At 41.7% G+C, this 25392-nt stretch overlaps 1 protein-coding gene across 1 annotated transcript in view; it reads left to right on the top strand.

Annotated features, from left to right (window-relative positions):
- Positions 1–759: 759 nt before the first annotated feature.
- ZNHIT6 (zinc finger HIT-type containing 6) overlaps positions 760–25392 on the top strand; it is a 39155-nt gene continuing 14522 nt past the window's right edge. The window contains exons 1-8 of the mRNA XM_081194098.1: positions 760–914; positions 2866–2931; positions 3027–3133; positions 3860–3945; positions 7822–7925; positions 13969–14037; positions 14820–14900; positions 15094–15174. Of these exons, the coding sequence (XP_081050224.1) occupies positions 847–914; positions 2866–2931; positions 3027–3133; positions 3860–3945; positions 7822–7925; positions 13969–14037; positions 14820–14900; positions 15094–15174 (662 nt within the window). The 5' untranslated portion in view covers positions 760–846. The remainder of the gene's footprint in view (positions 915–2865; positions 2932–3026; positions 3134–3859; positions 3946–7821; positions 7926–13968; positions 14038–14819; positions 14901–15093; positions 15175–25392) is intronic.

Below are 25392 nucleotides of genomic sequence, written 5' to 3'. Positions count from 1 at the left end.
GTTGGGGAAACCTTTTTTGGAGCAAAAAATCAGCAAAATGGATGCCATTTTTACACCCAGAAACCAGAACATGTCAGGAATTTTCCTGATGTAGGGCAAGCCTAAGGATGCTGGAGTCCCACACGTCGGCTCAGAAGAACAAAGTTCCATTAGGTCCAACAGGATTTACTCCCAGATAAGGCCTCCAGATAGCGGTCCGTGGATCATAGAATTTTAGATCTGTAGAGTTTAAAGGGACCCTGAGGATCATCTAGTCCAACCCCCTGCAATGAAGAAATTTGCAACTACGAGGATCAAACCTGCGACCTTGGCGTTCTCAGCCCCACCCTCTTAACTAACCAACTGAACAATCTGCCGGAGGTCCACGAGCTTCATTCTGGTGGCCTGTGCGGTGCATCCGCATTACCGATTATATCGTTTTATTTATTAAACTTGTACACCGCCCTTCCTCTGAAGATGGAACCGAAAAGCACAACATGAAAACACAAAATGCCTAACAAAATGCATAATAAAACACTCCCATTCCCACCCATATTTTAACGCTGAGCTTTAGAAACCCCAAAACCCCAATTCAAATGGGTCCGCCAAGCTCCCCTCAGCCGTCTTCAAACGGGGCAAGTTTGAGGATCCGCCTGCGCGCGGGACTGCGCTCCTCCAAACTGCGCACTGCATCCCCAAGGCTGGCGCACTGCATCCCCAAGGCATCCTTTTCGCTGCACTTTCCCAAGCTCCCGCCAGGGGTCAGCAGCCTCCCTTTCCCCCGCGCGCCGCCGAGGCGAGGCGACTGTCTAGGACTTCGGAAAGGAGGAAGGGGAGCCACCTCGACGGGCAGGCCGTTTGCTGAGCATGGCGGCGGCGGCGGCGGCGGCGGCAGAGACCGAAGGGAGCGCGAGGCGGAAGATGTCGCTGCGCAGGTGTGTGTGTGAGGCGGGGAGGAATGTCTCCTTGGCCTCTTTCCCCTCTGCCCTCCTGCCCCAGAGTTATTCTTATTAGGTTGGCTTGGGAGGGGAGAGGCTCAAGCCGGGGGGAAAGGGGGGAATCCGACACACGCGCCCACACATTCACACGCGCACCCTGGAGGCGACGCGGGGCGCGTGCGCAAAGCCAGAGGGCTCCTCGCGGCGTTGAGAGCAATGTGTCTGGAAGGCGAGGAAAATTAACAGGATAATATTTAAGGAGCAGCGTTATTATTATTAGTAGTAGTAGTAGTAGTGTGTGTATAATAAAATAAAATTTATCATATACATACACATATTATTATTATTATTATTATTATTATTATTATTATTATGTGGGGGCGGGGGCAATATGTTGTGATGTCCTTGCAGGCAGCGGATTGTAGTTTTCCAGAAGTTTTCTTCTGCGGAAGATAATCTGGGGCTAAATTAGCCTTCCTCTTAACTTTGGGTCAAGGCAACTTATTTTAAAAGGGATACCAGATAGCCGTGCGCTGCTGGCCACATGACCCGGAAGCAGCACGCCAGCTCCCTCGGCCAATAAAGCAAGATGAGCGCCACAACCCCAGAGTCGGCCACGACTGGACCTAATGGTCAGGGGTCCCTTTACCAGATAGCCCACGCCTTTCTTAATATGGATTTAAAAATCAACACCACCTTATTTGTTACTTATTTATTAAATTTGTACATAGGCCTGGGCAATGTAATGATACATCACCCAGAACTGGTTTGAGGGTCAGAGCATGATGGCATTTTCACCTGGCGGTAGGTATATCACGGGTATAGGGCTTGCCTGAGCCTGGCTCTCTCTGCCACCAGTGTCTGGCATGTGGAGGGAAGACCCAAGCTGTATTGGCTCCAGTCCTGCAAGGCCCAGGGGTGAAAGCGCCGCTGTTTCGGAGGTGGTCTATGCTCAAACAATGCGTGATCTACTCTCAAACAATGTGTGATTTTTGTGTATTTTGACTTTACTTGTTCCATATCGAGTACAATAAAGTAGACAGCATTAACTAAGACACTTAAGTGATTAGCTGTGAAGGGCATAGAAAGCCTGTCAGGAGAGAAAAAAATGTCAGCCCCAAACCAAAGTCCCAGAGTTATTAGCTCACTGTTGCCTTTTGGCTGATCTGTAAACCACTTCCTCAAATTTACTGTGTTAAACTATAGCCTGGGTCAGTCTGACCTAGCTTTCAAATTTAATTTCTAAAAATGTTTCTGCAGGAAAAAGAGGGACAGCAGTTAAACCAGAAGTTGAGATGACTGTGTGTAAACAAGGTCATTGTGTTCTGATGGAAGTATGTGAAGAACTTTGTGGATCATAGGTACTTCTTGTGATCGGGCACATTCTCTCACCAAAGGATTCATTTCAGAGCACACATTCTCTCATCAGACTTTCCCCCCACTAAAATAGGAACTCTGATGTAAAATCACAGACTTTGCTATTAAGATGTTACCATCATCCATCATAGGGCAGGAAGAGCACTTGCTAATGAATAGAAGAGGAGAAGTAAAAAGCAAGTGCAAGCTTGGTGTTGGAGAAATACTTGTTCAACCTTTTCAGAATAGTGGCAGCTCATTAGAGGAGTGTTAGTTTATGTTTTGTTGTTTCTGACTGAAGGCTCTGAGCTACTCATATTACTTGTGTCTGTATCCCAGAGCCTTTTGCTGGAAGCATATCGATAATACTTAATCCTTGTTATTGAGAGATGTTCTGGACCACTAATGTAAGATAGATTTTTAAATACTATTTGTATGCACCAAAAACATTCTGGATGGATACACACATACACACACTTATCAAATAGATCTATTGCTTATTAGCATGAAGTGACGCTTTCTCAAAATGGTGTTTTAGCACCTATGTTATTCCAATGTAAAGATGTCTCATTTCCTTTTTTTCTCCTTTCAGTTGTGAAATCTGCAATACAGAAGAAGCAAAATATCGATGCCCCCGTTGTATGAAATACTCATGCAGGTAGATATAAACTGATGGGCATCCCTTGCTTATATTTTTCTTGTGTAGTGAAAAGAGAGTGACAAGATTGCTTTGCTTTCTCTGTGTGCTTTCAGTTTGGCCTGCGTGAAGAAACATAAGACTGCATTCAGTTGTAATGGAGTAAGAGAAAAGACAGCATTCGTTTCCATAAATGAGTTCAGTGATTTAAATCTTCTAAGTGGTAAGAGAGTTTCTAAAAATCTCAATTGTTCTAGAGCCCCAGGGTGTTATTGTGATGGGTGGGTATGGAGGAGGCAATGCTCTACATCTACAGTGTTCTATACCTACCATTATATAGTGTTGTTGGAGATTCCTATCTGCATTGCCAGCAGGCACAAGTTCTTGGGTGGCACTAGTGAAGTAATAATGCAATCATTAGTGTGTTTACATATAAATAAGTTGCCTTGAACTCAGGGTTTAGGATTGCGGCCTAAGCATAGCCACCATCAGCAAATGTATAGTTGCACAGAGCTGTTAAATGGCACAATAAATACAGCTTGTGGGGCGAATGAAAGAAAACAGGTCCTCCTGCTCCTTGCTACCCTACAAACTTTGTCCACCGTAGAGAAATCTGGCCATGTATGAAGCAAGTGAGTAATGCACAGTAGGTAAGTAGTTAGGATGGTATTAGCACAGGCATTTATTTCATTTAAAACATTTTTGTCCTGCCTTGCTGCTTCAGATATGGTGGTTCACATTAAAAAAAACCCATCAATAATATCACATATTTAAGCTTTAGAAAGCACAGCGACCAAAGGACAAATTTTCACTGCACACCCTCTCTTATTTGCTGTGAACTTATGCTAAAACTCATCACTTTCGTACGATCCCTTAAGAATCACGTTGTAAAGGGTTTTGGGAGCTAATTTCATTTGAGCCTATCTCCCATTGCCCTTCTCAATTTCAGATTACAGGTTTCTGGAAGATGTGGGAAGAACGGCTGATGGCGCTGCTCGAGACGACACTTCACATAGACCAAAAAGCAATAAATTTGTAAGTCTTTCTAGTTACCTTGAGCATACTACAGAAAACAAATGTTCATTGCCTTTTTTAAAAACAAAAGGGTGGTATTAGAAACTTAAATGACAAATACCAGATGGGGCAGATGGGGGTGGAAGGAAGAATTTGATTCAGTCACAGTAGTTGCTTATTATCCTTCAAACTGAGAAACATATTGAACCAGATTCAAAAAGTGATCCCTCTAATTGAAGGGTAATGTTTTAAAGAAATTTGTCAAAGAAAATCACTTAAGGACAAATTATACACAAATGTGTGCATTTAACACACACACACACACACACACACACCTGATGTGTGCAAAGGTTTGTGTTCATTTAAAAACCCACAAGAACAACAAAAATGATATCCAGCTGTTTTGAGCAGAAAAATGAGTGGGGAAAAGATTTAAGTGCCCCCTTTCCCCATTGCTTCTTCACTTTCAGTCACCCCTATTGGTAGCAGATTTTCTAAAAGCAAAGTAAAGAAACAAAACCTCATTAACTCAGAGGATACGTTTTTTTAAATGAAGCATCAGGAAAAACCCATCTCTTCTGAATTTAGTCATTTGTTAACGTAGCGATATTAATTGGTGACAGGGCTTAATTTTGTTTGTAGTCAGACAGTTTGGCTGCTTTTCTGTGTGTCAACATGCTCCCCCCCCCCCCAGTAGCCAAGGTGTTGTCCTCCAGATGTTGCTGTATTTTAAGAGGTTGGAGAGATTGGCCAGATAGAATGGCATCTCAAGCCAGCTTTTGTAGAACATTGGCTTCTTCCATTCCGCCCCCTCCCCTGGTAAGTTACATTAATTTTAGTAGGTGTTTGGGGGACTGTTCACTTTCCATCTCTTGCCAAGCCTGCATCCCCAGCTGGATCTCTGCAGCTGCAAAGTAGCCCCAATGAAACCTCCTCTGGAGACTGGTCCAAAACGAGCTGTGCACCTGGTCTGGCCAAAGCTAGATGGCCTGCGTCAGGGTTCACAGGGATAATTGTGCAGGTTTGGGGAGTGTGATACATACGGTACACCCATCTACCCTCAAGGTGGAGGGCAGCCTTTGGGCATTATAATGTAATTAATTGCATTATTCATTTAGTTCCTCTTGACACTTAAAGGTTGCAGTGTATGATACAATGATAGATTAAGTGTTGTTCACACTTCGTTCTCCTCCAGAGATAACACATTTAGTGAGTAATGCCACACTAACTCCACTATCAAGATCATCTCAGTCTTGTGCTTTCAAAAACAGCACTAATAACTCTTTTTAATAGCAGTTTTAAAATATTTGTCCTTCAAGTCAGATTGAAAAGAATGCGAGGAACGAAACTACAGCATTTGCCTGTATTAGCGGGAACAAGATCCAATCCAGCTTATTACATTATGTCCTGATAGCTTGATAATGTCTAAATTTTATGGGTTGGATCAGGGAACTGAGTTTCTTGGGTCTAAAAGAGCGCAGGAACAATTTTGGTAAAAACTTTCTCTACTCATTTAGAAGGAATGTGCCCACGTTTCTATCCCGTGAAACTGCAACGTGAAAGAATCTCATCTCAGCCTCTTGGTTGCTAGAGGGTCGGAACATTTTTATTTGTTTATTTTTATTTAACAGAACTTATATACCACTAGATTGGTATATGTGGCTTACATAAACATGAAGCATTAAAATTATTGCTAAAGACAAGTATTTAAAAATATGCAGAAGGTGATTGAAATATACAGTATCTGAAAAGAAACAGAACACATGTAACACATAAGCTGGGATGCGGGTGGCGCTGTGGGTTAAACCACAGAGCCTAGGACTTGCGGATCAGAAGGTCGGCGGTTCGAATCCCCGCAACGGGGTGAGCTCCCGTTGCTCGGTCCCTGCTCCTGCCAACCTAGCATTTCGAAAGCATGTTAAAGTGCAAGTAGATAAACAGGTACCGCTCTGGCAGGAAGGTAAACGGCGTTTCCGTGCGCTGCTCTGGTTCGCCAGAAGTGGCTTAGTCATGCTGGCCACAGGACCCGGAAGCTCCCTCAGCCAATAAAGCGAGATGAGTGCCGCATCCCCAGAGTCGTCCACGACTGGACCTAATGGTCAGGGGTCCCTTTACTTTAACACATAAGCTTGGGTGTGTTCCTGGGTGCTTGTTTTTGCTTTAACAAAATCACATTACTACTTAGCATTGTATTTGCAGTACCATATCAGTATTGTAGCTGTTATAGAGTGCATATACTGTGCATTGTGGGATAGAGTTTTAGTTATTAATGGGCCCAAGTGTTGAATATAGTGAGTAATATCCAGGAACATTGCAGAATGTCTGCAACCTTTGACACCACAGAAGAGTGCTTTACAGTACTTCCTGTAACCATTTACTAATAAACATGGGCATATAAATTTCTGTTCCTCACATGAGAAATATGGGAGTGGGATTCAAAGGTGATGCCGGGGGAAAACATTTGCCCAATTTAAAAATTGCCTGTCTTCTCTGCCCACTCATCTGTGAGAGGGTGTCACTGAGCCAAGGTGAGAAAAATATTTCCTCTATCTCTCTCTCCCTCTCTCCATTTGGCCACACAGGTAGATTACTTTCTAGCACAAATATGTCTTGATGGGAAATGCCACTTGTTGAATTACTTCCTGCTGGGTTACTGTTAAGGAAGAGGAACCCTGCAAAGGGAGGGAAATTGGCAACTCGCCACTCTCAACCTGGCTGTACACTTAAGAATTTGTGGTGCTATGAGAGAAGCATTTTGTACACCAATATACACTATAGAATTGTTGCTGGTAACAAAATTATAACATAGAATGTATATATGCATGCACACCTTAGCAAATGTCTTCAGAGTTGTGATGAGACCTGGAGGCTGTAATATGTGGTTGTTGGTATCTGAATTTAAAGCAGGAGGATCTCATATCATGGTCTGGATTATTAATGCAGAAGTAATAGATTTATTTTAGTTGTGTATAAAACCAATCAAACATCTTCTGAATCTTAAGGGGACAGCATGGGTGAAATATGTTTTAGAGTTCTGATGTATTATTTATACAGTAATACATAAATAGTTCTTCATCAAGTAATGGCATTTATGTGCTACTAAAAATGTACATTGATGGGCCTTTAAACTACAGCTTTAAGTATAATTATGCTTTTAGTGACATCTTACTGAGACATAAATCCAAATGAAATTGATGAGATTTACTTCCAGCTATATATGTTTTATATTAAGCCATTAATGAGAGCAACTACTTGTGTAGCTTGTGAATTGCACTTTTGGTTATTTATCTGATCTCTGTAAAGACTACTATACTAAAATAGTATAAATCAATAATAACGTTAACTCCTGTAAATTAAGCCCAAGTCTCACTCAGCTCTTTAGCCACTGCTCTGTTTCATTGGCTGTGTTTGGATGTAATGTTAAACCACAGTTTAGTGTTTCACGAATAAGCTGCATTGGGCCTTGGACTCAAACATTCCACCCTCTCTACCTTTGGTATATCTGTAAGGAGGAGATCAGAAGTTTCCTCTTCTGTTTTAAATTAACTACATATATGCCAACCTAGATAAACGGTGGTTAATCTTAACTATGCTTTGTTGAAACAAGCCAGCTTCATAAACTGGTTTGCATTTGGGTTGTTTCAGTAAACAATCATTACAATAAGCTATGTTTCATCCATGTTCAGTTATCTCAACAAGCAACGGTGAATCAAAAACCAAAGCAGCAGTTTCCAAACTTCTCCTTATGGTCACAGCATGCAAGTGCAAAGCTTACTGCAGCTCATTCTTGTAACACTTACTAAACCATGGCTTAGCATTGCATAAAAACAAGACCATTAGCCTGGACTTTGAAATTGTCAGTAATTATTTTTTCTGTCTTTTGAAACACTCAATCAGGTCAATTTTTTGAGAAACCGAGCTCGAAGGTACGACATCTGCCTACGAACTTTGCCAATTGGATTCACAAAGAGACGAGAGAATTCTACGTTCTTTAACAACAAGTAAGTTTCTAGTTAATATTACTGTGGGGATAATGTCATCAAAAGTTGTCATTCTGAATAACTTGTGGCCCCCCAAGTTAAAGCTAGCCCATCAGCCAGAAAGAGTGACTTGACCAGAAACTCAGTGATACCTGTTTTTTGGTCAAGGTTTGCTAGGACTGCAAAAATAGGTTTGGACTGTGCTAAGTTGAAAGGTCCCAAGTTATACAGACCTGTTCTAAATGTCATTCTAATGCATTAAATTTAAGCCTATACGTCACAATTTAGTATTAAGCCCACTGAAATAAAAAGGCTTGTGTATGCTTAGCTTTGTGCTTGATTTTAGCCCATGGTATTTTAAAGATTTTTTTCTTTAATTAATTCCTTTACTGTGTGCTAAACTTACGCCATGGCGATAGTTGGACAATAGGAACAATCCCTTGATGGATATTTAGGTTATATAAACAATATAGTTGACATTAATTCAATGTCTTCACCAGTTTCCGTACATTCTAATGAATATTTGATGAAGCAAAATTTTGACGGAGAGAATAGAAAATAACTTGCGTTTCTTCTTTTTGGGAGAATATAGGGTAGGATTCACCTAAGTAATCCCATCAACTTAAGCCCGGGACAAAGACTTCTGCTTGCACAATGGGACTCCCCACCCACTTCTCTCCTCCCTTGCAGTTGGCTCAGGGGGGTGTTCAAAGAACCCTGCGCTAACAGTGTGCCTGGGGAGGAGAGAGGGGGCTCATTCCATCTGCAAGCTGAAGTTCAACATTGAATTCCATCCCATAGTATTTCTGAACTACAATGCACATTTTATGAAATACTGGGATTTTTCAAAAGGATGTGAATTGGGCAGCATGTTAATTGTCAAGTGAAATTAGAAATATACTTTCATTAACATAATGCACCTACAGTCGGTAGAGCATGAGACACTTAATCTCAGGGATATCCCTTACTCTGCAATATTTTTGTTTTGTTCTGTATGGGGCAATCAAGAATGTTGGGACCTTTTAATTAATCCACTTGTGTTTCTGTTAGTGGTAAGTAGAGGCTTTCTGTTTACTAGTGACCAGGTACTTATGGGTCACTTGTTTATGTGTGTGGTTTATGCCAAAGGAATTGTTTTTTTTCCTGGCAAACAGAAAGTCCTCAGAAAACAATGAAAGAAATGGAAAGTGAGAAGCCCTAGAGTAATACCTTGGAAGGAACACTAGAAAATCATCTCTCGTTGACAGATAGTGATGGAGGGGAACTGTGACGTTTCGCTATAAACCAGTAGATGTCTCCCTTGCAGCATATTAGCAAACAGATTCTCCAACACTGATGTGCTTGCAAGGAGTAATTATGAAACCAGCCCAAATAGTTCTCTATTGAGCATGTATTTTCTGAACTAAGCAGCAAAGTATCACAGGAATTTGCAAAAAAGTTACCTAACACTTAAGTCTAGGATATAAAAGATGCAGCTTTGCAACGCAAATGCAATTTTTCTTTCTTCCAGAAAATACAATGCTGCATCTTTTCTTCCTAGCAACAGGACTCAAAGAATTATTGAGTCTGACAAACTTTTAGCTTGTAGCAATTTTACCCTAAGTAAATCCAGAAAACCATTTGGCCAGTAATAATTTACAATGATGTGCATGTAACTTATTGGTATGTGCAGTTGTTGTTTTTTAATAAGCTACCCACCCTTCCTGCAAGGAGTTCCCTGTTTCCTCCATCCCATTTTATTCTCACATCAACTCAGTGAGGTAGGTTAAGCTAAGAGATAATGACAGGCACAAGGTCACCTAATTAACTTCATGGATGAGTGGGGATTTGAACCTGGGTTTCCTTAACATTTTTTCCAGCTCTCTGCACTATAACACTCTACTATGTATGGTTCTGTTTGGGTCACCATTCCAAGGCGGGGAAAAATTGCAGGTGCCTGGCTGGTATTTGGGTAGCAAAAAAATTGGGAATATTCTTTCAAATGCAGAATGAGGTTCCAAAAACTGATGTTGACCCCTTAACATGATGCTGCCAAAAATATAAAATATTTCCAAGCCTTAGCTCGGGGTGGAGAACTGGAACATGCTAGATCCTTATGTTCCCCACCAGAGTGGGCCAATGTTGACAGGTGCGTAGGACTGCCAGCATGTCACTCACCCGGCATCATAATGTGATCAGGTAACTGACACCTGACACAGATCAAAGGAGGTAGTTGTAACCCCCAATCAGTTGACTGTCAATTAGACCAGCCTCCTTTGAAGATGCGTTTTCAACTGCAATCAGCTGATTGGCACTGGGAAGAGGCTTTCAAAAAGGCTTACTTTAAATTTCCATCCCTTGAACTGATGGTCGGTTAGGGGAAACCGCTTTGAAGTCCCTGCAGAGGGGGAAATGCTTCTTTTAAAAACTGCATTCCCCCTGCCCTGGAAGCTTGCAAAGCACCTAGTGCAGTACGTCCAAAGCACCAAGTTCAGCTGATTGTCAGATGCTTGGGAAGTGCTATTCAAAGGGCTTGCAAGAACCTCCGGTAAGCTGGTTGGTAGTGCCTGCAAAGCCCCTTGCATCCAAGACCTGCCCTTTCAGCTGTAATGCACATTGCTATGGCTTGGTCAAAATGGCCTTGTGGGACAAGTGTGAAGGCCTGATGGTTTGGCATGAGGGCCAGAGCCTCCGTGCCTTTTAGATTATATCACTCCCCAGCTGTATGGCATATAGACTAGGCAGATCAGATCATGTTTTTGTCTAGAATTAAGCTTTGGGTACATTGAGATTTCTTGCATACACTTTGAACCATTTTTGTTCCGCCTCTAACAAAAATAGATTTTGCTTGGCCACAAGCTGTAAACCAATGTAATCATGGTCTTTGTTCATTTGGGTTTCTCCTCCAGTCAGCAGAATGCAGGCAAAATACTATCAACAGCAGCCATTTAAAAACACACTCATTATGCTAACAGACCCATGTAGTGCAAATCAAGCAGTACAGGTGCGAAGCAATCAGGGGAAACAAAAACATGTAAATTCATGTGGATGTAGGTACATGTTAACAATACAATTTAGACCGACAGTTAGAATTGTGTACTCTGTCAAATGCTGAAATGCTATTTGTCTTCCATGTATTGAGAATAGTAATGTAGCTTTTCCATTCTGATCATAAAAATGAACTGAAAGAACAATAGCAGTTGCATGTCACAGTAAACCGTAAACATTGGCTTACCACGCACAAGAAAATTGTGCTCTCTTTGTTCCTTTAAGCTTGTGCTGGGAGGAAGCAAACCATGATCCCTAGCTTAATGTTATGTCCGAACAAGGGGTTTGTGATGTTTTCCATGGTCAGTAAGCCAAGACCAAACTTTATTGTGTCGTTGTTTGTTGAGAGTAATGGGAGCAAAGCAGCCCGTGATTAGTCCTTCAGATGCAACACTAAAGCAGGTGGATTGAAGTGGGGAGCAGTTTGCTTGTGTGTAGTAGTAAGCCAAGGTTTATGTGCAAATGTAGCCAATAAAGTAGACATTGTTTTCAATCAATGAAGAATCTTGAGAATTTTTAGATTGTTACATGTTTAGTCGCCTTGGAATTATCCTTCTTGTAAATTTTAAATCTGCTGCATCATGCTTGAGCAAGAGGGCCTTCTGGCAGTTCCCTCAATGCAAGAAGCGAAGTTACAGGGAACCAGGCAGAGGACCTTCTCGGTAGTGGCACCCGTCCTGTGGAACGCCCTCCCATCAGATTTCAAAGAAATAAACAACTATTGGACTTTTAGAAAACATCTGAAGGCAGCCCTGTTTAGGGAAGCTTTTAATATTTGCTTAATTATTGTATTTTAATATTTTGTTAGAAGCCGCCCAGAGTGGCTGGCGAAACCCAGCCAGATGGGCAGGGTATAAGTAATAAATTATTATTATTATTATTATTATTATTATTATTATTATTATGCACCTAGCAAGGTAGTTTTCCTGCTCTTGTGAGGCCTTTCTGGTAAGCCATTTGTGTACCATGAAAATGGACTTCAGTCAGTTCTGGGTGAATTGTCTTGTTATACAAATTATAGGGATCAAAAAATAGTTGAACTTGCAGTAAAGTTAGCACAACTTTCTTGCCTATATATCAAATCTCTACTGGGTTGTTACTGATGCTTAGCTAAGCTTCAGTAAAACAGAGGCTCCTCTGGTGCCTTACGTGGTTTAGGACCTCAACTATGTCACACTGGTGATTCAGTGGTTGGTGTGTCATAAAAGGCTCAGCAGTCATGTACTTTAATGAGATTTCTCGGTGGGGGTGGGGGTTCACAGGAGACTATAATCACTTAATTAGTCTGGATCTGTGTTGTTTACAGAAGCTTATGAGACATATATAACACTGCAGGGACCTCATTTACTGAAAAGTGAATTAAGCCTGGCTGTACATGCATTAAGATTCAGGAATGAATGCTGCTTCACCTTTGCAGACCTCCTCTACCCCCCCCCCCCAATTTTTAACTGGTGCAGGACAAGCCATCTTGGAGGCTCTGTGAGAAAGGTGGGATATAAATTTCTTAAAGAAGTTTAAGGTCTTTATTAAAGCAGCAGTTGGGTTGTTTGAAAATGCCATTGCATATCCCGGTTCTCATTTCCCCTCCTTAATGTCTAGTTCTGAACAGAATGAAGTAATGCACTTACGTATAATTATGTTTGGGTAGTAGCTATTGTCCTCCCATGCCTGTGGTTCCACCGTTCCTCTTAACATACCTCAGCGTTATTTTTTGCAGCCTTGTGGACAGACCCCCTCAAGGACTCATGATTAGACTGGCTAAAAAACAGAAGCTTAGCATGTGGTGGCCCATACCCAATGGACAAACAAGTAACCACTAGTTAAAGAAGAATAAACCTTTTCATAATTACTTTGGCTTAATTTTGCCCCACTTGACATCCATGTCAATGCAACAAGTGGTTTATATAACTTGTGGTTAATGTTTCCAAAACATTAACCCATTTTTCTTTCTCATAACTTGCCTTTTAATTACTCTTACCTTTTTTTAAAAAAAGCAAAGAGCTACAGCTAAGCCCGTTCTGTGATCTTGTGAATTCTAGTAAGATAATTCAGATTAAATTTCCTGCATTCATGGCAGTGCGATTCCTCAGGGGTAAGGGAGAATAGGGCACTGGACATGAAAACAGATAGCCTCAGGAAATCCACTTTCAGCTGCCGTTTATTCTGTAAGCAAGTGGATCCCTTGTACAGCAAGGGTGGCTATCCTGTGGACCTCAAAATCCCATCGTTGGACTGCAAATCCCATCCAGAATATGTTTTACAGCATACTCGTTTTCTGCCTGGTCAGCTTCTAAAACATGGCATCTTCACTCTAGCGAAACTTGCATCTTGCTTTCTGTGTAAATATTGCACAATGCTTTGCTCGTTACTATACTGATCAATCCAACAATATCTCAAGTGAATATTTAATTGTACATAGCAACAGATTTGTCTACTGTTTTGCTACTGTGCATGTTTCTGTAGCAAGTTGGACTCAGCTGAATGTTTTATCTGCCCAATAGTCAAAGTAACTTTGCTATGGCAACAGTGCATTGTTTCCAGTCACTGATATCAGAGCCTCTTAAACTTGATACGTGTGTGTGTGTGTGTGTGTGTGTATATGTATGTATATATATATATATGTATGTGTGTGTATATATATATATATATATATATATATATATATATATATATAGCCTTGTATAATAAAAGAAGTATTATCACATCTTAAATATCAGGGAAGCTGCATGATCAGGGAATCATACATTTTAAGCTATACAGAATGTAAAGGCACCATTGTGCTTTGAATGAAGCAGTAGTCATTAGTTCTGTTCAATGTTGGGTTGAATTGACTTGTATAAACAACCCAAGGTGGAAGTGATTTTAAGAAGTTTGTTACCTCCATAAGTGATCATGTGAATCCTTTCGTGATAATATTGATCTACCTTTTCCTACCACCTTGTTTATTTTGGACTCTGCCACAGAGCTCAGGCAATTGCATTTGTGATTAATAGTTTACATAATGAAATAATAATAGTCTGCGCTGGTTTTGTTTCAGGGAACAAAAGTTCTACTGGCACTTGAAGCTTCTATTTCCTCATAGTCATGCTAAATTCACAGAAAAAAGGTACCCAAATGTTTTTGTTAGCCTTTGCTTACCATGAAATGTAAACTACTACCATTGTATTGTATCACAGCTTGTTTTGCTTTTTGTTTCATAAAAATGATTATTGCAGCCTTCTTGGCTAAACAACAAACTGAATTCATAGCATAAAATTTAAATCTTGTTTTTAAAATACTGTTTCTGTGGTTTGGTTTAAAACCTACTGTTTTAAAATGTCCATCTTTACCACTGAGAGTTGTAACTGATCTGTTATAAAACTGAATGTGTTCCATAGTTTTTAGGTTTTATTTATTCATTCACCATGCAGTCAAGGGCAGGTCTGATCATTATATGGTTTTTGCTGACCCTGTTGCAACACATAGATGTTTCTTGAATTATTACCATCCATTTTGTATCTTGCTTGGTGACTACCATTGCTCAGTTAGGCACCCTCCCAGCTATAATTTCTTATCTAGAAAAGGTGGGAGAAAGCTTGTCTTCCCATAGAACAGATTGAAAGATGTGGAAGATTTCTTTAAATTTAAAGCACCAGCTCATCTCTGTATTTCGGAAATGAGACATTTAGAACAGGAAAATCTTTCCTCAAAGGCCCTTGGTATTCTTGGACCATTGTCAGAGAAGTCAGGTACTCTTTTCTTCTTGAATGTGCTCTTTTTTATAGCCTTTTCCACAGCTCTGACACTGGGGCTTATATAACTACAGTTTCACACATGTTAACCTGATTATTCTAGTTCTTGCCAGTATTAGGCTTCATGATTGATACACTTTTGTCTTTTTGTGTAAAGGGTCGCAGATGATAAGCCACTGTATGACATTCTAAAGCGGTATGTTGATCCTCAAGAGTCTGACCCTGTCATTCATCAAAGGTATGTGCTTCTAAATATTTAGCATCCTAACGTTCTATTGAGATACAAATCAGTCATTAAAGCATATTGGGCAGTCTTGTGATGCATCGTGGCTTACACCCAACAAGCACATTACTTGGTCTGGTTTGTTTTGAATGAAACAGATTTCTTCTTACGTGGCAAGGTTTATCTAATGTTACGCCTTTCATTTCAGATTAAAAATATATGCAATGTCCCCTCAGTCAGACATACGAATTTTAATGAAAGTGGAAAACAGACCACAAAACTCCATCAGGTAAGAGATTTTTGTTTTACAAAGCAGCAAACTCTGTATCTCCATTTACCTTTTGAGTAGTAAGGCAGCTATAAAATGGCCAGCTTAGAAGAATGTGGAGCGAAATGTTGTCCCTTAGGTCCAAAACGCAAGACATGCATGGAAGAACACAGTTACTTTCTTTTCACTTGTGGTACTTTACAGACGCGAGTGGCGCTGTGGGTTAAACCACTGAGCCTAGGGCTTGCTGATCAGAAGGTCGGCGGTTCGAATCCCCGTGACAGGGTGAGCTCCCGTTGCTCGGTCCCTGCTCCTGCCAACCTAGCAGTTCGAAAGCACATCAAAGTGCAAGTAGATAAATAGGTACCGCTCCGGCGGGAATGTAAATGGCGTTTCCGTGTGCTGCTCTGGTTTGCCAGAAGTGGCTTAGTCGTGCTGGCCACATGACCCGGAAGCTGTACAGTGGCTCCCTTGGCCAGTAAAGCGAGATGAACGCCGCAACCCCAGAGTCGGCCACGACTGGACCTAATGGTCAGGGGTCCCTTTACCCTTTACCTTTACTTTAGGGAAGAGCTGCTGCTTAGTGATGCAGCGCATGTTTTGTGTGTGAAAGAGCCCGCATTCATTCCCTAGCATCTCCTGGTAGGGCTGGGGGTAAGACCACTGTCTGAAGCCCTGGAGAGCCACTGTGGTAGATGTAGACCGAGAATGGGGAATCTGCACTCCTGTATCACCCACTACAGCACCAGCCCACTCAGTGGCTTTTAGTCCTTTTCAGTCCAAGCAGGTTTCCAGTCCTACCTTTCTTTCTTGCTCTGGGTTTGGTGACAAAGAGAAATCCACAGATCTACACGCTTAACAGCATCCACAAAGGAAGTCCATAAATAGACTCGCCTACCTCAGAAACAGCAGGTGCAGCACGGGAGCTGAACTAATTAAGTCCCAGGCAAAAGGGAGGGTGGAATGTGAAAAGGAGAAGAAAGACGGGATTGTAAATTACTCAGAGAGGTTAGGAAATGGTTATATAGTGTTGCCCTTACTTTAGAGTAAGTTCCATTGAAAGCATTAGGATCTGCTTCTGCGTAATCTTGACTGGCTCCAGTTCTGTGAGGGTATCTGAATTGTGTGTTACCCAGAATTCCAAAAAATATAATATCTGAAATGCCAATAATGCAATCCTATTGTACAAATCAGATATAGGTGTTCAGGGTGATCACAGCTAGGTATCAGTAAAGAAATACTATGGCGTAAAAACAACAACAACAACAACAGGCTTGCTAAATATTCTAAATTCTAGAATTTCCCTCTGAGTAGGATGCAAAAGCCAATGATCAAAATCTGGATAAATTTCTAAAACAAATTTGCTATCTGGTAACACAGTAGGTGATTTTATTCTTCTTTTTCTGTTGTTTTGGGGGGCAGTCAGTTCCAAGTGAGGCTTAGCTGATGCATACTGAATGGGGCTTCTTTGCAGTTCATTGCGTTCCTTTTAGAAATATCTATTTGTCCTCTTCAGAATAAATTAATAACTTTGTCTGGTGCTTTATGTTTGGGATGCCTTCAGAATGACTTCATGCAGTAGGGGATATTGCTTTTTCCAGTAAAGGAAGGAAAGAAACTGCTGCCAAATTATACAATGTGGTTAGGGAAGTTCACCTTCTCCTTTTCCCAGGAGAGTGGTCAGACAAGTCTTTGTAACCAAAGAAGTTGATATTAATTGACACAATGAGTGTTTGAGATACTTAATTAATTATTTTAATTCAAAGTATAACACCACCCTGGTGATAATTCATGAATGACTGGTATGGCTTTCTGACTTGAATGTGACAAAGTTTTATTGCAGGACAGCATTTCCCTCAAGCTATTTCTCATAGAAAGCTAGCATTACCTGGCTTCAAATGCTCAGTTAGGTGTGTCTCGAGGGTACAGTTAAGTCTGGTTAATATCAGTGCAGATGTTAAACCACGTGGCCTGTGCTAGATCCTTAAACAGTTGACTAGCGTGACACCTGCGCTAGCCATTAATAATATATAGTTTTTCTTTTGTGAAGAGTCTCTGCTTTATGTTCTTAGGACCTAAACACTGTTCTAGGGTTTTGCTCCTTGTATGGTGGGGACCCCATGAATTGACTGCTGGTTTAGTGCTGTACTTCTGCTGATCCCAGTGTAGTAGACTCCAGCCTGAAAGCTAGTATCGGAGCATATGGGAATTCAGTGGGTGTAACTTCACTGGTAGAAGGCATACATCAGCAGAATAGGGAAGGAAGCAATTTTCAGCCATTCATCTTCTCTTCTGCAGCCTTCCTCAGGACGGTTCTCTAACCCTTCAGTGCAGAGGCTCCATGGAGGAAGAGAGGTTGCTGAAAAGTGTCTCTTTGTCCGTTCTGTTGATAGATGTCTTTCTTCAGCAGATCCATTAAATTCCACCTTATATACTTTTCTTTTGTTGCAGAATCTACTTTGATGGTTGCATATCGAAAGCACTAATTGGCATGGTTCACATATAATGCTAAACCATGTTTTTAGCACTGGGCATGCTTGAACAAGTCTGGCCCAAGTGAAGCTGTGGGCCTATGCATATCCTCCTCCTGCTCCTATTGCACTGAATTTAATTTTTATGAATCTGGTCTTAACATTATACAGTCATACCTCGGTTTAAGAACAGTCCTGTTTACGGACGATTCAGTTTACGAACGATTCAGTTTATGAACTCCGCAAAATCCAAAGTAGTGTCCCAGTTTGCGAACTTTACCTCGGTCTAAGAATGGAATCCGAATGGTGGAAAGGCACTGGTGGCGGGAGGCCTCATTAGGGAAAGCGCACCTCGGTTTAATAATGGTTTCGGTTTAAGAAGACTTCCGGAACGGATTAAGTTCGTAAACTGAGGTACCACTGTATTTGAGCCAAGGTTTCATAACCCGTGTCTGATGTTGACTTGTTACAAAATATACTAGAATTTGTTTTAAACTTGGATCCCAGGCTTAAATGTAATGATAATACAGTAAAACTGAAACTGAACAAAGCATCACTCAGCCTCTTAGCTGCAGGGGAGCAGCAAGTGCAATGCTTCATTTGGCCTTATTGAGGCAGATGCTGCTAAAGCAATAAACCATGGTTTATGCGCGAACCAGGCCATTGTGTACCAATCATGATATCTCAAGGTGACCTTACTTTCTTTAAAGCTAGTGGTAGAACAGATGTATTTGGCAACTTGTTTCAAGCATAGTGTGGGAAAGAGACAGACTGCAAGTGAGTCTTGTAAGACTTTTGTGCTTAATGCTCTCTCTGTTTGAAGTCTTTGTTCTTCGTTGAGGTAGTATAGTCCTCCTTATGGGAAATCTGCAATAAAACACCAGTCTTAAGTTTTACTTTCAGAACGGATGCTTATTTCAGCTGTGTGATATCCGTTTTTGTGCCCAAAAAGACATTTCCTAGTTCAGTTTAAGGATATGTAAAGATGATGGTTACCTTTCGGTTTTGTCAGTGCTTTAAGTTCTGTCAGTGCTATTTTCCTATATAACTTAAAAGTTGCTAACTATTTTTATGGCATTGGTGGGGATCTTCCAGACTGTGGGCCAAATTTAGGCCCATGAGGCCATGGAGATAGGCCTGTCAGGCCGTTTTGGGTGATCCATGCCCACATTTCCCAGGCTTGGTGTCATAAGAAGTTGGGCATGGGAAAGTTAAAGTCATGGCTCAAAACTTGAAGCGGCTGCTGTAAAGGAGAAAGAATCGGGTACACTGAAGAGCACACTTCCAGTTCCTTTGCAGCTGCAGAAACCAGGGATTGAAAGCAAGTATTTTAAGGATTGCAACTTGCTACCATTAATTTTAGCACTTGCATGGATTAGACCCAGTAGCTGCAATCAAGTGGACAGTCCTCAACAAAAAAAAATGCTTTTAAAAATGTAACCATGATCTGTTGAACTTCATCCAAGCATAACAGCTTAGTTTATAGCTGTGGCTTAGAAAACTTGTGGTCTATGAGGAGAGTTCTTGAGAAGCTTTCTACCTCCTGTTCCCTCACTACTGTTCCAAGGGAAAGTAAACTTTTGGTGAAACGAATTACTCTTTAAGTACGTCATTTTTGTGTGATCTTAACAAAGCTTTGCATACCTAAAAGTCGAAAAGGGTTTAAGAGTCATTGCTGTAAAATCTGCTTTTGTTTCTCATGTTATGTTGGTTTCCTGTGGGTATTTACATTCTGCTGAAAAACAAGCTGGCTTTGTCTCATATGCTTAGTAAGAAAACTCCTGCTTACATTAAATACACTTTGAAATAACCATGAATACAGTCGTACCTCGGGTTAAGAACTTAATTCGTTCTGGAGGTCTGTTCTTGACCTGAAACTGTTCTTAACCTGAGACACCACTTTAGCTAATGGGGCCTCCTGCTGCCACTGCACCGCCGGAGCACGATTTCTGTTCTCATCCTGAAGCAAAGTTCTTAACCCAAGGTACTATTTCTGGGTTAGCGGAGTCTGTAACCTGAAGCGTATGTTATCCAAGGTACCACTGTAGTATGTTAGCAAGGATGACTTGTGTCATTGTATTGAAAACTTGGCCAACCTTTAGCGAATTGGTTAGTAGATCAACACTGGCTCTGTTCCAGGTCTAGTTGCATATTTAAGAAGTATCTACCTGTGACTAATAGGGGTGCCTTTTTGTATGCCCATGCACTCCATCAAAAGTGAATGGATGCAAATAGGCAACACTTACCTTCAGATATAAATCGGATTTGCCTCTGAAGTTCCTGATCCAGCAAATAATCTGTGTGTGGACATCTCCTTCTGTGGCTGCAGCTCAGTGCCATTCAGAGCATCTGCTATTCATTCAGAAAGTCCCAGGTTCAATCACTTTCTCCTAGTGCCCAGATTGGGGGCACAGGAAGAGGAGAGGATGGGAAGCTCTGTTATACTATTAAGGACTCCTTGTGCTGGCTGTTGATAGTGCAGCAATTTAGTTGCCATGATGATGATGATGATGATGATGATGATGTTCATCATTGCTTTATTAATCACCTTCCAAAACAACCATCCCAGTTTAATTTGCCCCTTATGGACTAGAAATGAATCAAAAAGTTTGCCAAGTTATTTCTTCTAATATAGAAGCAGTCAATTAGGGAGCAATCAAAATGTGGCTAAATGCAATAGATCCTCAAATAAATATGGGGGACCTTAATATCGAAACGTGTCCCACTTTGAATGTTTGCATTCCAGCATTGTAACGTTTTCATTAGTTCACTGATTATCTCCATTTACTTGTGATTCAGTCTGCCATCACCACCTTAAAGGAATTAGCCTGTGTCTAGTCAGTTCTTATCTCTGGTTAACAGCTCCAGGATTTCCATAAGTATAAAGAAAAATGCTGTAAATCTGAAGAGTTGCACAGAGCAAACAGTGCGTTTATAGGGTGTTGATAGTGCCTTAACTCAAGGGTCTATTCTGTAACCATCTTGTTGAAATCACTTTAACCGTTGTGACCTGTAACTGTTTTGTAAAAGTTCATACAACCCAGAGACATTCTAGAAACTTTAGAATGGAGCAATAAATACATATGTCATAGTATACGGATGTACCTGAATATGAGCTGGTGTTTTGAGGTGAAAAGGGGATAAAGGCATAGCTGGGAATAGTATTCTTAGGATTGTTTCTTTCACTGGTTTTGAGATGGGAATCTTACATGTTGCTGTCGAAAAGAATCCCCAGAATGATTTTCCATTTTATGTTGCCAAAAGGGAATCCCTCTGTTTATCTCTTTCCGACAGTAATGAACTAGAACTGTTCCTCTGACCTTGTCAGGAGAGGTTTGACCTTCCTTCCTTGGCAGAGAAGAGGGAACATGTTTGTTTTGCAAGGGTTAGTGAATTTTTGGCAGGCAGCAAATACAACCTTTGTAAGAATGTGAAGACCTGTGATGGGAATGTTAAAAGTACAGAGATTAATATACTTGTGTTTTATAACTCAGTGTGCGTTAATTGGGAGAATAGCCTCAACTTTCTCTTATTCATGGAAGAAAACATGCCAAATAAAATGAATACAGTACATAGAAGTAACTATTCCTTTTCGTAAAGTTTCATTCTCTCCACAGTAGATTAAAGAGTCCGTGTTTCTGTTCCCAGTGGCCTTGTCCAGAACCACAAATGACTACATAGAGTTATGTAATGCTTGTTGCATCAGCTATTTATTCCCACTAGGTTTTGTCATAACTGTAGTTAGGGAAGAAGACCACTATTGTGTGTCTGTGCGTGTACACACATAAGTGCGCGTGCGCACGCACACACACAGGGCCTTATTTTGGGGGTTAGGAGGACACAGTGGTGGGTCAAGTGGCGCTTATATGGCATTTGCAGATCTGAAATCCATGACCTGGATCCAAATTTCATGGGAGGCTCATGGTTGCTCAGAATTGGCCAGCTGTAGAAACCAACAAGTGTCAGCCAGTCGTCAGATAGAACTCTATATAATTGCACCATCAGTATCTTCGACTGTCCCTGAAGCTACTCATTGATCTTCACATACCCCTGAAAAAAGAGACAATATGATTCCAGACCAGTGGTTCCCAGTTTTTTTGGCCATGCCCCACCTAAGCATCTCTAAAATCCTGATGCCCTGCCCCACCCCGGTTACATATAATTCTTATTATTCAAAAAGTGAACTCCTATTCACATGGAGAAAGCCTAAAATGCCATTCACTGTTAATAACTCATTCTCAAATTGCCCCCCTTAAAAATCAAATTACCCCATGTTGGGAACCACGGTTCTAGACTATCATTGACTATGGTATAGTGCTCAGTCAATCAATATAGCTTTCGCATTCAAGGTTTTTCTATGTCTTTCAGCTATTGGCCAGATGATCCCATTGGGATATTTTGCAGCAGGCATCCCATACTGGTGTGATTTAGTTTGGGCAAAGTTGTACATTATGTAGCACAACAGAATCTATTTGTTCACATCACAGAAATGTCCCAATTGTATCAAGATCATGGAGTGGCCAGTATCAATAATATACCGCTTACATCTGGTGTTGGACCTGATGGAATAAATCTGCATGGGAATTGGTATAAGTAACAAGGACAACTCTTCAACAATAAGCTGTGCTTAATCAATACTTATTTTTGTTTATATATGTGGGATTTGTACTATGTGCCTTCAGGGCCACATTCGCATTTCCAGGGCAGCTTACAATTTCATAATATGAATCCAGAAGTGGCATGGACTCTGTTTAAAAGACATCATTGTGTAAGCAAGGTGAGAATTTGTATGCTGTGGTTTGAAACGGTGCCCTAGTTTGCTCTGTAACAAGCTTCATCAAAATCTCTGGACAAAATTCTAAGGCAGAGCTTTCCATGCTATATCGTAACACTTTCGTGTGTTGGCTGCAGTGTGTAGGTGCGCTATGTGAATGCTCCCCGCGCTCCTCCCAGGGCTGGAAAGGGGTTAGTTTCACCTCCGGTTTGCTTGTAAAACTGAATTACTGTGTTGCGAAATGATGCATGTCTAAAAAGTGTGTCACCAACATGAAAAGTTTGGAAAGCTCTGTTCTAAGGTATAGGAGAACAACTGCTGGGACTGCACTGTTTGAAGCAAAACAGTTACTAGGTATTTCATAGATGGAACATTTTTGCCCAAATCAAAATTTAATAATTTTGAGCTATTTTCCCGAACTCCTGTTTAGGAAATTGGCAGATATAGGGTTTGTGGCAAATCCTTTTGATTAAGTAATTTGGTGGATACTTCCATTGACAGGCAGCCCTACTGCTCCCAATCAATTTTCCATCAGTAGTGATGATTAGCTGCCAGAGTTTAAGCTCCTGAGTGTATGCTTCAAACTTGTTTTGGTTGATATAAATCCAGATAACCTTTGTGGCAGAGGTGTCATCTTTCCTACACATAGATTACAGGTGCATAGCAAAACAATTATGTGAAAGTTTTGCATGTATCTTTTGCCATGGCAATTTATTTGTACAACATGCAACTTCATCAGCATAATAATAATAATAATAATAATAATAATAATAATAATAATTTATTATTTATACCCCGCCCGTCTGACTGGGTTTCCCCAGCCACTCTGGGTGGCTTCCAAAAGAATATTAAAATACTGTGATACATCAAACATTAAAAGCTTCCCTAAACAGGGCTGCCTTCAGATGTCTTCTAAAAGTCTGGTAGTTGTTGTTCTCTTTGACATCTGGTGGGAGGGTGTTCCACAGGGAGGGCGCCACCACCGAGAAGGCCCTCTGCCTGGTTCCCTGTAACTTGGCTTCTCGCAGTGAGGGAACCGCCAGAAGGCCCTCAGTGCTGGACCTCAGTGTCCGGGTAGAACGATGGAGGTGGAGACGCTCCTTCAGGTATACTGGACCGAGGCCGTTTAGGGCTTTAAAGGTCAGCACCAACTCTTTGAATTGTGCTCGGAAACGTACTGGGAGCCAATGTAGGTCTTTCAAGACCGGTGTTATATGGTCTCGGCGGCCGCTCCCAGTCACCAGTCTGGCTGCTGCATTCTGGATTAGTTGTAGTTTCCGGGTCACCTTCAAAGGTAGCCCCACGTAGAGCGCATTGCAGTAGTCCAAGCGGGAGATAACCAGAGCATGCACCACTCTGGCGAGGCAGTCCGCGGGCAGATAGGGTCTCAGCCTACGTACCAGATGGAGCTGGTACACAGCTGCCCTGGACACGGATTTAACCTGTGCCTCCATGGACAGCTGTGAGTCCAAAATGACTCCCAGGCTGCGCACCTGGTCCTTCAGGGGCACAGTTACCCCATTCAGGACCAGGGAATCCTCCACACCTGCCCGCCTCCTGTCCCCCAGAAACAGTACTTCTGTCTTGTCAGGATTCAATCTCAATCTGTTTGCAGCCATCCATCCTCCAACCGCCTCCAGACACTCACACAGGACCGTCACCGCCTTCACTGGTTCTGATTTGAAAGAGAGGTAGAGCTGGGTATCATCCGCATATTGATGAACACCCAGCCCAAACCCCCTGATGATCTCTGCCAGCGGCTGCATGTAGATGTTGAAAAGCATGGGGGAGAGGACAGAACCCTGAGGCACCCCACAAGTGAGATCCCAGGGATCTGAACACTCATCCCCCACCACCACTTTCTGAACACGGCCCAGGAGGAAGGAGCAGAACCACTGTATGACAGTACCCCCAGCTCCCAGCCCCTCAAGACGGTCCAGAAGGATGTTATGGTCGATGGTATCAAACGCCGCTGAGAGATCCAGCAGAACTAGGAAACAGCTCTCACCTTTGTCCCTAGCCCGCCGGAGATCATCAACCAGTGCGACCAAGGCAGTTTCAGTCCCATGATGAGGCCTGAATCCCAACTGGAAGGGATCCAAATGGTCCGCTTCTTCCAGGCGTGCCTGGAGTTGTTCAGCAACCACTCGCTCAATCACCTTGCCCAAGAATGGAAGATTTGAGACTGGGCGATAGTTGGCCATCGTGGCTGCATCTAAAGATGTTTTTTTAAGAAGCGGTTTAATAACCGCCTCTTTCAGCGGGTCTGGGAAGGCTCCCTCACGGAGGGAAGCATTCACCACCCCACGAAGCCCATTGCCCAGCCCTTCCCGGCTAGCTTTTATAAGCCAGGATGGGCAAGGATCAAGGAGACAGGTGGTTGGTTTCACTCGTCCAAGCAGCCTGTCCACATCCTCGGAGGTAACAGATTGGAATTGATCCCACGCAATTTGACTAGACAGGACTCTAGCACTCTCCCGTGTTACAATAGCATGTAACACTATTATACAACAACAAGATATGTATTGAACTTCCATTTTAAAACTAAAGTTCTCGTATGGTGCAGGAGAGAATATTTAACATGATGATTCTGTATGTGCTACATGGTTCCCGCTTCATAGTTAAGTTCTGTGTTTGTACTCTTTGAACATCTGTGTATTAAATTAGATCTCTTGGCTACATATTTTTATGAATTTCATTTATGTTTAAGTTAATATCTTAAATTCCCACGATGTTGGTGTTTTGTAACTAGACCAGGAATCACCAAGTTTTTGTGGGTTGTTGTTTTTTTGACATTTTGAGTTCTGGAGGCTGTGGTAACTTTAACCACCTATCTTTTCCCCTTTTAAGTTCTAGACTAGCTTTTCAAGCCTTTTCCTTTGGATCATTGCACTATGGAGCGTCACTAAACAGTGTTACACTTGGAAACTGTGGGGGTGTGCGCTTGTTTTCGGGGATTCCCTAACTACCTTTCATATTTCCTCCTATTGTGCC

This window comes from Podarcis bocagei (assembly GCF_964188305.1).
Source record: "Podarcis bocagei genome assembly, chromosome: 5".
NCBI lineage: Eukaryota > Metazoa > Chordata > Lepidosauria > Squamata > Lacertidae > Podarcis > Podarcis bocagei.
This window is presented reverse-complemented; position numbering and strand designations above follow the sequence as displayed.